The 15,490-nt window shown below is 37.2% G+C and overlaps 1 protein-coding gene across 1 annotated transcript in view; it reads left to right on the forward strand.

The window, feature by feature from the left end:
* The window catches only part of DIDO1 (death inducer-obliterator 1), a 51,365-nt gene that overhangs the window by 4,805 nt on the left and 31,070 nt on the right, over positions 1 to 15,490 (forward strand). The window contains exons 2-6 of the mRNA XM_065646010.1: positions 8,032 to 8,233; positions 9,902 to 10,012; positions 10,330 to 11,236; positions 11,550 to 11,868; positions 14,779 to 14,991. Of these exons, the coding sequence (XP_065502082.1) occupies positions 8,137 to 8,233; positions 9,902 to 10,012; positions 10,330 to 11,236; positions 11,550 to 11,868; positions 14,779 to 14,991 (1,647 nt within the window). The 5' untranslated portion in view covers positions 8,032 to 8,136. The remainder of the gene's footprint in view (positions 1 to 8,031; positions 8,234 to 9,901; positions 10,013 to 10,329; positions 11,237 to 11,549; positions 11,869 to 14,778; positions 14,992 to 15,490) is intronic.

Genomic DNA, 15,490 nt, shown 5'->3' on the forward strand with positions numbered 1-15,490 from the left:
GGCCTGACAGAAATCATGGGAAGGGTGATGGTGTATCTATTAGTTTCAGACATACGGTAGAGAGTGTTTATAATAATGGCTGACTAAAGACATTTTAATTTGGCATGGATAATTTATTATTACAAGTACAGAGACCAGATGAATGTATTTACTGTTTTTAAGGGAAGCTGTTTCTTTAACTTCTTGGAACGAATCTATTTGCTTAATTCTTTTTAAAAGTAAGCTGTCAAATTGGTTTGCTATGAAGTTTGTCAATTTAGAATATTGCTTCAATACCTTTCTCAAGTGGAAAAAAGTGGTCTTATGGAGTTTAAAACGTATTGAGTCTGAGTCATTTTTCATGAGAGAAAAGTCTAGAAGAAAACTGAACACTTGTTTTTGCATCTTTGGGGATTAAAAAAAAGTAGTTAATGTTTGTATTTTAAATCTTATTAGGTGGTTTGCATCAGCACTGCATCTTGCTAGTACTTGGTGTCATGTAAACGTGCACTTAATGGGGGCTCTTGTACCAAGACAGGACAAATGTTTTGTACCATACCATGAACATTTGAAATAATTTTTCAACACCAAGCAAAAAAAAAAAGCTTCATTCAAAGTCAGAAAGTCTGCAAACCACAAAACTTCATTGAAATGGTCTCTGTGGTTTTCCAGGCATGTCTGACAGTAGAAAGGTGGTAGTGATGGACACTACTGAATTATTTGTGGTACCACATCATGAAGCCACAAAGTCCTAAGAGTACCTTCAAAAGTTCTGTGATAAAATGTCAGTGAGATTGAGCAAGGAGGTTTCAACAGAGATGCAGAAGCCTCTGAATTAATTATTTTTCTGCCCCACTCCCCCCCTGTCCCGTGCAACTATTTCTATCCTGGGGCAGCCTGATCTCCCATGCTAGCCAAGTCAGTTCTCTTCCATTACTTTTGGTAGGAACTTAGATGGGTTACTACCCAGTGCTTCCCAGTTACTGAAAAATGAGGCTTTACAAGCACTGAAACCTGACTTTGTGAAGGGAGGTGGGGAGGTGAGGGAAGAACCAGCAGGTCTGAGTGGAAGAGTGGGATGTGAACTGAATTGTAGGTGTCAGTGGTGCCATCCTTGACAATATTGTGTTCTGTGCATTTGAGGTTGAAATACTGGGATATTAAAAGCACCCTTAAAACTAGATCATGGTGGTACTTTGCCCTAATTTGGCTATATAGCACTGCTCATATTTGCCTGTAATGCATTATTTAAGAAGAGTACACATTTCTTAAATTAGGATGGGTTATTTCTGAGGAACATGACTGTATTAATGAATTACGTATTACTTAATCTACACCATGCAAATTTTGAAACGTGTTAATGTATTCATTTTTTTAAATGGGAATAATATATTGAGTCCAGAATAGGAAGGAATTAGCTAGCACTTTTAAGGTGTTAGTATTGTGGGTATGTGAGGTTGTGGGTTTGTTTATAGTCTTGGAATTAATTTAGTGTGTTTATAGCCAGCATAGTGTTCACAGGTAAGTGTTACATTTTCTGTAGCATTATTTCTGTTTGGTTTTATTCTTCTATGTCTAACTACAAGCAGTGAAATACTTAATTTTATGCAAGTTTTATTTTAACGTGATCTTTCAAATGTAACTTATTCCTGGCTTAGAATCTTTGTATTTACCAGGGATATCTGGACTTTCGACCTTTAACTGCAGCTTATCTATAGCAGTCAAGTAGCGAGATAGTAAATTATTTGGGGGGCAGGGAAGGGGTTCAAGATCACAGGAGTTTTATGTTTCCTCACATCCAGAAATGAGCCTTACAGCTGCTGCCTTGCACACTCTTCAACTCTCATTACTTCTCTCTTGTTACAACATTCCCATTTCACAACTTTCTGAAAGGTGTTTTCCTCTTTCAGAAGGAAAATACTTAAATCACTAAGCAGTGGATACATTTTATATGAAAATAAAAGACCATGTACTAGTTGTGGGAAGAATTGGTGCACTGTACAATCAGAGCATCTTTAGCATGGATGTGACTGTTCTGTCAGGTCTGTGCTTGCTCATGTGCACCTACAAATGTCAGGGATTCTCTGCGCCAGCCTTAAGACAGGCTTGAACCAAGCGGGTTCTCCTCAGAGGAGCGGTGAAACATTTAAGTTTCATCACCTTATTTTCCCTTGCTTCTCATCTAAGTAGTCTGCTCCTGCATCTTTGGTGGATGAGCAGAGGGAGGGAACTGTACCACAACCCTGTGTTATGGAGCTTTTTCCAGCACGGGTGCAGAACCTGTTTCCTGCTGTTCTCAGGGGTCAGTGGATTGGACCTTTTGTCCGTGGTCAGAATGGAGCTGCTCATTTATGTACAAAGTAGGTTTTGCCCTATTGACTTCCTTTGGGCTGCTTTTGTAATGCTTGTTGATGCAAGGGATTAATTTTGCTGCTGCTTAGTAGAAAGAATACAGATTCCCCTGTTGTCATCTTTCACAAATAGGGATGCAGAGTAATTTTCAATGGGATTAGTCTTCTGAGTGGGAGCAGCATCAGCTCAGCCATACTTGCATTTCTTTTAGTTGCACCAGAAATTACGTCCTTTTATGAGTTCTCAGACAATTTTTTTTGTATCACATGATATTAATATGTTTGCTTATTAGGAATTTTCTAACTCTGGCCAAGCCCAGTGCTTCCTTCACAGGGAATAAAGCAAGGAAACAGTGTCACTTGTTATATCATTCTGGAACGGATGATTTCTGTCCTGTTCAAAACATTCTGCAGTTTTGACATTTAAGAAGCCTATCCTGGATATTTTCATTCCAGACAAATATCTTGCATGTCAAGCCTTTTAATTCTGAAGAAACTCACAGAAAAATATACTGAAGGCCAGTTACAAGTCATTCTAATTGAAGCCAATATCTTGTATCCTGGCACAGACTGGATTTGTGTCTGGATGTGGAGATGACACTGTTCACTGATGAATGATATTTGCTTTTAAAAGCTAGATGGTATAAGGCTCTTATGCTTTCAGTTTCTTTGTAGATGCCGTCAGTCCTTGAGCCTTATATTATTGGCCATTGTGGTTGAGATTTCTGTCCTGTCCTTGGGCACTGGCCACTGGATTTCCGTAATGTATCTAAAACATCACCGAAGTGTTCAGGCAAGGTGCTTGTGTACTCTCTAATAACGAGATACCAGAATTTGTGCAGATTACAGCAAACTGGCTGAGTATGGAGGAGTGCTAACATCCAAGAACATGGAACAAGGGGCAGCATATTTTGTCATCAAGCTGTTGACAATGAGGATTAACATTAATAACAGGATAAAGATCACTAATCTTTCAAATAGATTCTTCAAAAAACTAAATAAAATAGCTAGCAAGCTGAAACTGAAGAATTTACCCTGAATATTGGCATAGGTGGTGTTAGTGGGTTTTTTTGTTTGTTTCTTTTTGGTACACGGGTCCTCAGATGAAGGAGAAATTATTTCTTTTGGATTTTTTTAGTTCATCTTAAAGGTTTTATTACTAAGCTGTCTTTCAAGAGCCTTTGTTTTCAGAGTGAAGTCTTCCTGGCTGAGACAGAGAATTCTTAGTGCAGTTAAAATGACAAGTTCTAGAAAAGACAAAATCTTTATGCAGTCAGTGGACACACTGAATGTTTTATTACCTCTTCAGGGAAATGAGAGAAAAAATAAAAGTGGAGATACGGACTTGAATGTATATTTGCTGGTAACTTGTTGATTTGGCCTTTGCCTAAAAATGTAAACACACAAAAAATGGGGAAACGTTGGTGTTATTTAAAAGCTTTGCTCTGTCTTCATCAGATTAAAATGTTTTTTTTAAATATCCCGAAAAGGGCTTAATATTAAGTCAGCATCAGCAGATGCAGGTGTCTTCAAGCTGTGTGTCCTGCAGTTAACATCCCTCAGCCTGTGTTCCTGGCTGAGATAATCTCTCTCCCTTCCTTCTTGCCTGAGATCTGCGAACTGTGAGTTACAAAGATGGCAATAGGTAGCAGTAATGCCTTTCTTGAGGTTTTGTTTGAAAGTGAGAGTAAAAATATATTTACAGAAAAAAGATTAAAGCTTTCTCTTTTTTTTTTTAATGGATTAATAAAGACACGTTGGAGGATGGACTTTAATATGTGTTGTGAACAAGTAGTGTTGCAGTAGCAGGTTTTGGAATCTGGGAATATCTTTTCTGTCTCTTAGATTTGCTGCTGATACTGCTCTGAAATTTCTTCAAGCCATATATACTAAAAACCTTATGGTTTTGCAGTAGTTAGGGAATCCAGAGGGATGCTGAACATGGGTGATGGTTTCTGGAGCCTTGCAGAGTGGGCAGCCCTGTCGTTTTGGGTTTGTCACTGCTTAAGAATGGTTGTTCAAATTGAAATTAAAAGCTTGTGACAGTTTTGTGAATTTTCTAGGGCAGGATACTTTTGTGCTTCGATTGCTTCTGGAGTTTAGGTTCCAGCATGAATTCAAGTGCCTAACTTGGAGGAACCAGAGCATTTTACCTGCAAACTAATGGGGGAGGAAAAACCTGAATAAATGCTTTCTTGGCTGAATATTCTTTATCAAGATATTGTGCATTGGCTTTATACTCCACTTTTAGATCAGTGAGAGCAGCAGGATCCTGCACCAGCTCAGCCTGCATGAGGGCATCTTATTCTCTCTCCCTCTTGCACGTTTTTACACTGGTTCTGATGTTCATTTTTTTATACTTTTGGATTGCACTTTGGGTTCATTTTCTGCTGGATTCAGAAGCTGAGTCTCTACTGAGGAGTCAGGCGACTATTTGTGTGGCAGAGACCATGTCACTGAGCATGGGAGAAGGGAGCAGGACAGGAGCCGCTCAGGTAGCATAGGGTTGTACTTTGTTCTTCATAGTCCATAAACGTGGATCTAATAAGCACTGTGAATCCTTTGTTTAATGAGGACCTGGAGTGTATTTTATGTAACCATTTAAATCAACTTAGGGTTTGTATTGGCAAAGCATTCTTCATCTGGGAAGGGGGATGAGAGTTTTTTCCTTTAAGAAACTTGATTTGTTTCTAACTTTATTTATAGTAGGCCTTAAAAGTTTACACCTGTTCACAATGGAGATCACTTATCACAATGTTGCTAACCTAAGCAAAACTAGGGGACTTTTTGAATAAGCAACAGTGTATATGTTTATTATTGACATGATTTTGAGATTCTTGCCTCAATTTTTCGAAAGGTACATAATATCCTTTCTGTAGGTGATGTGGCAGCAAGGCAGGATGATGCTGGTAGGAGTTGTCTATTCGGGGAAGTACAATAATTTTCAGTTTCTAGCTAGAACTGCCAGTTTGAGAAATGTGATTAATTTGCTGTATTAGGAGGAATAAGATTAAGTTGATCATGGACATTCACTTCCTTTAAAACAAGATAAACAGTTTGCTGCTTCAGCTTATGTTTCTGTCAGCATTTCAACTACAACTGAAGAGCAAACTGGAGAACAAAATGAACAAAAAAATCACACTTGATTGGGAAGAGAAACAGATGTTTGAAGACTTCCAAAGTTGTCTTATGTTGTAGTAAATATTTTTGCAGGCAGTTAGTAGAACGTTTGCTTGGAAGTGCCAGCAGGTTTGTTAGGTTTAAAAAGTGTAATTGTGAGTTAAGGCTTTGTACTTTTATGTTTTTATAATCTTTGATTTTTCAGCTCCTTTTAGGTGTTTAAGTTTAACCTGCATTAAGATGCAGTTCTGCAAGAGCAGATTCATCACAAATAAGATTGAAACTTATTCTGTTTTTCATGAAAAATAATATAGGCCAAATGGCAAGAGGAAAAAATGGAAGTACTAAATAATAATACTAAGAAACCAAGCATTTTATAGCAAGTGTAGGGGGTATGCAATTTTAGTGTTTTAAGTGTATGGAATTTTTATACTTCTCAAATTTGTCATTATTTTAAAATTGCAGTTTTGTTGAAGTTTTTTCCTGTAGGTAATAGAGGTAATAATACAGGTAATAATGAAATGTAGTAATGCAAAAAACAGCCTGATTCTTGCATAGAATCTCCTAATTTTCAATTATTATTATATGTGTTGAATACCTAATTGTGCACTGGGAAGACAATAGTTTAGATAATTCTTTAGTTTGTTACTGGATAAATTATTCAAATAGGATGCACTTTTTGCATGTTCTAAAGGCATAGTTTGTTTTCATAGTTTAATATTAGAGTTGAACAAGAAGTGATTAGCTGATTTTCCCCTCTTCCTTTAGGCATATCACTTAAAAATTGCGTGATGTGTGATCAGTTGGAGATTCTGAACAGGGAGATTGAAAGGTTATTGCAGAGCAGCAGAACGGAAGAAGGTGCTTTAAACTCAGACTGTCTTCAGCCATCAGTGACTGACTCCCTGGATATAATCACTGATTCAGACAATGGACCAAAATACATATTAGAGCAGGTATTCAATACCATGAGATATAGCACGAGGGACTTGAAAATTAGTTTATTCTATTGTATTTCTTTTTTCTTCTCTTTTTGGAGTGGGAATAGTTAGCTGAGGGAAAGAATGTGAATAATGTATATAATCCCTAATAAAGGTAGAGGGCAAGGAAATACTGATGTGGATGTAGCTATACACTAATTTTTTTCCTAATTCTGCTTTGCCAGAGTCATGCAAATTTTGAGGTTTATTGTTTGTGAAATAATAAAGTGATGCACTGATGAAAATCAGATTTGGGGTGGGCTTTGTCTTTTCCCCTCTCCTTATTGTTGAGACAGTGACATGGCATTGGAGAATACCTAGAGATGATAGTTGCTTAAGAAATAAAACGTGTTTCTAAACAGCAAAGGTGCTTCAAGATTTGGGGGCTTGAGAGAATTGAAGAAAAATGATGTATTTTTTAAAAAGAAAAGTCAAGCTGTGTATTGGCATGTCTATGAAGGATTATGTATTCTGTTCTTAAATTTGTCTCCCCACCTGGAGTGTTAACAATAAGTTTTTACTCCTTTGAAAGAATTATTCATGTTGTAGTTATTTCCTACCCCTACTATGGCTGTTTTCCTGCATCTTTAGTTGCAGAATGCTGACGCACAGAGTCTGTGTCTGGTTTTGTTCTTTTGTTTTCACTGATTTATTTTATAGGCCAGTTGAAAAGTGACTTTTTCTGTCCTGTCCAGTCCATCTGGTCCTCATTTTCCTCTCAAATTGTTTTCTAGTGTTCTTCCAGGTTGGTAGACTACTTTGGGTTAAATGCAGGCATTTCCTACTGATTTTCAAGCTCTTGTGAGCTCAGAAGCAAGCACTTGATGTTCCATTGCCATTCTGCATGTGAATTGGGACCCCCGCAATAAACAGTTGTTCAGATGGCTTTAATGAAAGCCTAATGGTTTTGAGATATTTTCCAAGGGTTAGTTCTTGGGAGTATGTGTTGTTATTGATATAATCTGCTGTCCTTCAGATAAAGCTTCTGAAATTTTCTACATTGCAAAGCGTATTAGTAAAAGGAACAGTGATAAGGAATATTCCTTAATTCTGAAGCTCCGCTATAAATTTTTATTATCCCACCTTGCAAAACCATGGAGTAGCTGCTTGGATTTAAATCCTCAAAGCTGCAAGTGTTTTATGTGGTGAAATGTAGTACAAACCAGTAAATCATCCCAACTGTAACCTTGGCCATGCGGATGGAGTTTAAAAGCATTTCTGCATTTTCATAGCACAAAATACGGTTATTCAACTTCATTCTCAGAGTGCTTTTAAATACTGTAAATGGAGTAGACTTGTTGATTACAGTTTATTACTGTTCTTGGGAGTCTCAGTGGGATCTAGATGAATTGATCAGAGTGCAATCATATTTTTTGTTTATTTCAAAGGTCTCGACTGTTGGTAAGCGGTGGAGGTGGTATTGCTTTACTTCAACTTTTCTTTCCAGTTTCAGTGTCTTTCAGAAGTAGAAAACGATCAGTAAGGCAAAATAACAGAGTTTACTTTATGATGTAATAGAGGCAAACCAGTTCCAAATGTATGTAAACAATAAGAAGTTTATAAATATATCGGTGCCTTATGTTGCATTTTTTTTTTTCCAGGAGCCAGCAGAAAAAGGAGGATTGACAGTATCTGGTCCTGCTGGCAGCTCAGAGACTCGATTTGACGCTTCTGCATCCGGAGATTCAGCATGTGCTGGCTGGATAATGCTGAATGACTCCGACCCTTTGCTGCCCTCCTCTGGCTCTGCTTTTCATTCAGCTCTGCAGGGAGGAACCGCTCAAACTTCTAATGCTCTGTCAGGTAAAACATACAGAGGACATTGAAGAGACTAATTAATTCTTTACATTTTATCTGGAATTTAAATCTCAGAATTTGGATTACTTCTGCTTGTAGCTTTTAACATTTCTTCGTTTTCCAAGGTAAACAAAGATGTAAGCTTTAACTGTTTTGACTGTTCCTTTACTTCCATTGTAGCCTTTTTCTGATGTGAATATAATTTTAGTGTTGTGTTTAAAAAAAATATAGTTAATGGTTTTTTTTAGGGGGGAAGTTAATTTCATATTGGATTGAAGTAATTTCAGCTTTTTACCTGTGTTCTACAGACTTAAAATTAACTTTTTATTCTGGCTGTAACATTAAAAGTTATTAGTTCCTATTTAAATTGATGTTCTGGAGTCTGCTGCTTTTACAGCGACATTTACAATATCTCACTGAAATTACTCAAGTTACAACTTATGTGTTAATTTTTTTCATGTATCTGCATGGATGTTTAAATTTCCATAGCATTGACAGTTATGTTTCTGTCATATTATCATTAAATATAATACTAGAAAAAAGAGGAGTTGCGCGATAGAGAGGTCATGTTTGATAAGGCGGAACAGTAATGCAACTAGTGCAGTATATGAAATAAGGAGGCGTTTATCAGAAGTGTACACTGCAGGAGTGGGAGAAGCTCACTGGAACCTTGCAGCTGTAATATGTGCAGCTGTTAGAAATGCCTTTGATTCTTTCAGCAAATACTGCTATTTAGGAATTCTGCTACTGTTCCCTTTTGGCTTAACCTGTGCAATTCTTGAGCCAAGAATACACGTATAGCTACTTCAACAAACATTCTTAGAGGGAGAGCTGGGAGATCTTGTCTTGTTTTTAAAGAACTGTTTCTGTTCACCCAGTTCAATACTTACTACTATGTATTAGGGTTTCACATGGGGAATGGAATTGCAGTGACTGCAAAGCGTAGTTTCAGCATTTGCTTAGGAAAGCATTTACCTAGCATGCAGCTCATTTAAAACATTGCACCATGATGTAATACTGACTTTAATACTCGTTCAAACCAGGTTATTCCTGAATTACTCGAAGTGCCGTTTCATATCTGTGTCTGTCTTCTCAAATAAGAGTCTCCTACTATGCTGGAAAAGACTTTCAAGAGAAAGGGGATTTTTTTTGTTGTTGTTGTTCTTTTCTGTATAGTTTCTGCTGTCCAGTAAACCTTGTTAGAGTATGAAGGGAAAGTGTTCCTGCATCCTGAATACCCACAAGTGTTTCTGAAACAGCTTAAAAACAGCAGCTAAACTGTTTAATAGACAAGACATAGACCTAGTTTATGTTAAGAAGGAACATTAGGCTATTTCTCTGGTTTTACATTTTGTTTAAAATCCAAAACCTCATATGTCCATGAAAGGAGTGGAATATGTTCATACCATGAATGGATTTTTTGAGAAATATCAGAAGTCCTAAGGCTATTTAATAAAATGTCAGTATAATGTCCAGACCCATATATTTAACTTAGTGCTTTGTCCTTGAAGGAGTTCAGTCAACTTTTTGTTGGTATTCAGTGACTACTATTAGTGGCTTGAAATTAAAGTTAAGTATTTGTGACAATAACATAATGGGATTACATCAGAATATTTATTACTTAGTCTATGAATGTTTTTGAATCTGAGTTTTGAACCTTGTGTTTCTCTTCAGCCTTTCAGGGTGGGGACAGTGTTTTCCATACTATGGAACAAGCTGTGAGTTCACAGCCAGTGCCATTAGAATCTGAATCTAATACTGACAACATGGAAAATAGTTCTCCTGGTAAGGTTTCTTCCTTTCAAATTGAGCGAAAAATATGCCTATTTGTTCATTGTGCGTGTATATCTGTATATACATATATTTTTAAATAACAGAAGAGTTTAACAGCTGGCTTATGTTGTCACAGTGTTCAATGACACATTTAATTGCTACTGCTGTGGCGTTACATTCACAAGAAAGCGTTTTATCTGTTTTCAGAGTCATAAAATGAGGTGGAGATAGAATTATTTTGTTTTTGATAATATATATATGTTGGAAAAAAAAAATCTTTTAAGATAAAACCTTCACCATCAGTTTGATAACTATTCCCTTGTTTTTAGCATCAGTTTTGGATGAGAAAGGTGAACAAAGCAATGAGGAGGAACAAAAAACTATCAAGCCTACAAGTAAGGAGTTCAGGAAAACCTGGGGGTTTCGAAGGACAACAATCGCCAAGCGAGAAGGTGCAGGAGATGCTGATGTGGACTGCAGTGAACAACAACCACAACAGCAGCAAAGCTTAAACCTCAGGCGGAGTGGACGGCAACCAAAGCGAACGGAAAGAGTGGAAGAATTTCTTACAACAGTGAGACGCAGAGGAAGGAGGACTGTTCCTACCACGCTGGAAGATTCCAGTGAACCGGCGTCTTGTACAGCGACAGATGCTGAAACCGCTTCAGAAGACAGTGTTGAGAGCACTCCAGAGATAAAACCTGCAACTCGGAGGATTAGGACTAGGAGTAGTAAGGATCAGAAAGGCTCTAAAAGCAGATGCACAAAAGAGGAAGAAGAAGAGGAGGAGGAAGAAGATGATGATGATGATGATACTTCTGATAGCGATAGCGATGGGTTAACGCTAAAGGAACTGCAGAATAGGCTAAGAAAGAAACGCGTTGAACAGAAACCTGCGCAGCTGACGTTGAAGGACATACAGACGCGCCTGAGGAAAAGAAATCCAGAACAGGATCCTACAGAAACAGGGGACGTCCAGTCTGAAAAACAGGTTGAGCCTGAGTTGTCTGTCAAACAAGAGCCTGAGACTGCAGACAACATTGAGGTCGCAAGTCAAGTGGTTGTGTCAGAGGAAAACACTGAAGATCTTCAGGTTCAGGAGGAGGTGAAGCCTGCCCTTGGCACAAAAGGGATCTCGGATGAGGAACCCGAAGAACCGCGCAAAAGCAAACCTGAATCTGAGATTTATGACCCAAATGCACTGTATTGTATTTGTCGTCAGCCTCACAACAACAGGTAGGCAAAGGTTTCAACTAAAAGTGCAGTGCAAGTAGGTGGAATTTTTCTGTGATGAAAAATTTAACTAAATGCTAATACTTATTTTTTGAGTATATGTAAATGACATGTTGGGTTTGTTTGAGGTTTGGGGTGGAGTTTATGACAGATACTTAAAAGAGGGGATAAATGGAAACGGAAATGAACAGTGAGGCAGAGCAGTATACTGGTACTTTAGAGGGATACCTAACATCTGCTGCTGGAAATACCTGGTGAACACTGTCTCTTCTTTTCACCATGTTTTACTGTTCCTTGTTTTATTTTTTTTTTTCAGGTTTATGATTTGTTGTGATAGATGTGAGGAATGGTTTCATGGGGACTGCGTGGGTATTTCTGAGGCTCGAGGGCGATTGCTGGAAAGGAATGGTGAGGACTATATCTGTCCAAACTGCACCATTCTGCAGGGACAGGATGAGCCGGTCTCAGAAATAGAGCAGCAGGAAGCTAAAGTGGGGCAAGGAAATGTGGATGGCACAGAATTCACAAGCATAGGAACAATTGAACAAAAATCCGTCGAGGACCAAGGTATCAAGGGTAGGATTGAAAAAGCTGCAAATCCAAGTGGGAAGAAAAAACTAAAGATATTTCAGCCTGTAAGTATTTTAATTGTTCTTTATTTTTCTTGTTTCCCCAAGTACATTGAGACAATGGCTTACTTGTATGGCTGTAAATCTTAACCTGATGATTATTACTGTTTAGCAGGAGTTTATCCGTAGTTCTATCGGTAAAGGAACTAAAACTAAGAATGTTATTTTTGAACTGGGGAATTTAAAAGTTTTATGTAGATGTAAGGAAGTGCCACACTACATGCTTTGTGCTATTCTGCCTTTTATAAATACTGTTTTGGAAGTCAAATAATAAGTGTTCTTTTAATTAAAAAAACCCTAGAATTATGGACTAGTTTATGCTAGCTTTGAAATAATATCAAACAACTTTGGACATTTTCAATGATAGTGAAACTTTTTACTTACCATTGACAAGTATCTGTTGGAGTTAATTCCGGCTGTACTTCCTCTCTACTTCCAATTAGGTTTTTGAAGTTCTGGTGTTTGTCCCGATGCTTCTTAAAGTTATTAGTACATAGAGAATTGCCTTGTTCTGCCTTTTTTAGCATAAAAAGGTGTATTTTGAATTATCACAAATTCCGGCATAGAATACACAAGAGGCTTACGTTTTGTAGTAGCAAGTTCCATGTCCAACTCAAAATACAGGCAAAGAAGCTTCTTCAACTCAAATGTACACAAATTTAAAAACTTCATTCTATAGTGGTTGTCTTTGTAGTGTGTCAGCTACTGTGCTAATGCCAACATCTTGAACATTTTTTTTTTTCTGACTATGCCTTGAAGCGCATGTTTAGTGTATTTGCTGTTAGAATGCTACAGCTATTCATATTTTTTCTGTATGAATTTGTTCTTTGACGCCTCATCTTTAAACTTTGAAATCATCCCTAGAATAAGTGTTACAAGTTTGAGTAGAAGCATCTCTCTGGAGGAATCTCTCTGTTGTACATTTTCTACAAACTGTTTATGGAACACTCCTCCACTTTTACACAATTTAAATAGCAGAGCTATCCATATCAGTATAGAGAGCTGAATGTATAGATCAGAACAGTTTGAGCTTAATATATAGATATTTACTATTTTAAGATGTATAGAAAACAGTATTTTTCTCAAAGATGTTTTCAAATGCAATTTCTAATACATTTGTACTTTTTTGTATACAGAAATGGTTTTGGGAGTCCAGTTCTGTTGGCCTTCATTTCACTGACAGTGTCAGTGTTAATTTTAATTTCTGTTTCTGAGTGTCACCAATTACTCTTTTATATTATTTTCCTGTCAAGTTACTCTCCTTTAGTGAAGGAAGAACATAAGTGTCATTAACCCATTGCCTCTTAGGGAAGAACTGCTTATATTTTAGTTATTCTTTTGGCGTTTGGAAATGGAATGGAACTGCTCTACTGGTGTTTGCCAGGTGGTACCATGTTTTGAGAGAACTTAGTGGTCAAGCCTGTGTTTTACCCTGTGCTATCCCTCATACCTTGGTTAAGATCTCTCTAAGGCTGGTAGAAATAAGTGATTTTTACTGCAGAATTCCCTGCCCATTCTAGGCAAAAAGATCATTGCTATGTACTGAAATCCCTCTGTATTATGGTGCCTGGACAGTCATTATTCAGTTTATCTGTTCTCTTACACCAGTTTTCTAAGCACTTTGGGACAGACTCCTTTTTGGTGCTGTCCTTAAGCATTTACAGCTGTAGAGTTTTGGTTTGTGATCAAAACTCATAGAAATTTTATAAGTACAGACAACAACACTGAAAGTTTTGTCAGTGTCTGAGTAAATGACCTTAGTTAGAAATGACAGCTCAGTTAATCTGAAGTTTGAGATGCTTAGTAGGGGGGAATGTGAATTGATACTTCTTTCTTGTATTTCACAGTTAAGTGTGTACACACAGAAAAGTATTCGAAAGCATAAGATTAATTTTTATAGGAAAATTCCCAAACTCAGGTTTTATCAGACTGCAGCAGATAATGCTGTCTTACTGACTTCTCGTTGTGGAAAAATAAGCCACACTTTGCAAATAGTATTTTTTTTTAACTGGAAATATTCTTGAAAAAGTTGCTTTTGGTAATTACAAATTGCAGCTTATTGATGGGGGAGAGGCTGTCTAGAGTACAGTAGTTCCAAGTGTTAGGTGGCTTGTGTAACATTTTTAGGAGTAATCTAGAAGAGTGAGACTAAAAGGTATAATACCTGGAGATGATATGTTGGAGCCTAAAGAGCTTTCAGATATTTCTAGACTTTGACCTAATGTCCTTTAAGGGATAAGCTATTTTCTGAATCTTAAAATTTGAAGAGGAAGTGCTTAGTATATTACACTTTGCTATAAATGGAGAGTAATGGTGAAGTAGAGGAAAATACAAATTGCATATGCAAACTTCTCAGTGTGTAAGAAGTATATAGGCTATGGCAGAATTGTCTAGGAGAATGGTTGTGTTTAGGTAAGTTGGAGACTTCTAAAATTAAACTTGGTAAACCTCTAGAGCAAGGATGTTCTGTACACCTGAATAGCTGAGTTCCTCCTTTTGCTGTGTGCATGGGTGAGGACACCTGCTGCTGGTGAGATATAAAATGTGTTTTAGAAATCTTGCTCTTGAAAAAACAGTTCTGCATTGTCAAGGACATTTCTTACATGATGTAAAGGATCAGACAGAAGCGTTTGTGGGCTTATGAGATCTGATAATTTAGGAAACCAGCCTCCCTTAGTTCACTGCGGGCAGACCAAGCACTTGAAAATACAGGACATTCTGAAAATAGTGTGTTACAAGAGTAAAATTCTGTTTATATCATTAATGAAAGATGTTTTCATGCTGGCAATCATGTAAGTCACTAGCAGTCATAGCTGTGGTCTGTGCATAGGATATTTAAGCATTTGTACATATTATAAAGGTTTGGTTTTGTTGTTTCCTCTTTGATATTTGAACTTGCTCTGTTTCCATCTCTAGGTAATTGAAGCTCCTGGTGCATCCAAGTGCATTGGTCCTGGCTGTTTTAATTTGGCTCAGCCCGATTCTGTGTATTGCAGCAATGACTGCATCCTCAAACACGCTGCAGCAACCATGAAGTTTTTAAGTGCTGGCAAAGATTCAAAACCAAAACCTAAAGAGAAGATCAAACCAAAATCTGAAAAGCCTGGCGTCCCAAAATCTCAGCTGCAGGTAAGTGAATGTTCCTGATCCAGAACAGCTGTCCTGAGGCACAATAGCTTATTTCTGTGCTCTCCTTTTTGAGACAAATAAAATTCTGAAGTCCTGCTTTTAAAAGGAGCTTTCTATTTTTTTTTCTTTCTCTTTGTTTGATTCTTCTGACAATAAAATTTTTTCTGGACACTTTTAAAAATCTTAATAGTTGCCTCTGGATAAAGACAGTTTCTTGAAAGGGCCTTGTAGAAGGCAGTGCAATTTACAAAAGAAAAATCCAAATTAATTTAGCTTTAAAGAAAAAGTATAAGCAGTACACCTTTTTATTTTAATTCCATTCCAAAATAATTTAACCTTTTAAAATTCAAAATAACTGAGTTTTGGACATTAATTTGGAGTTACTCTGAATTGTGAGCTAATATGACTGCATTGTATGTGTGCTTTGGGAAGCAAAAAGATGAATTCAAATACTTTTTTCCCTTTTGAAACCATTATAAAATGACCAGTAGTTTTTCAA

The sequence above is a fragment of the Caloenas nicobarica genome, chromosome 15 (genome assembly GCF_036013445.1).
Source record: "Caloenas nicobarica isolate bCalNic1 chromosome 15, bCalNic1.hap1, whole genome shotgun sequence".
In the NCBI taxonomy this organism is placed as follows: Eukaryota; Metazoa; Chordata; class Aves; order Columbiformes; family Columbidae; genus Caloenas; species Caloenas nicobarica.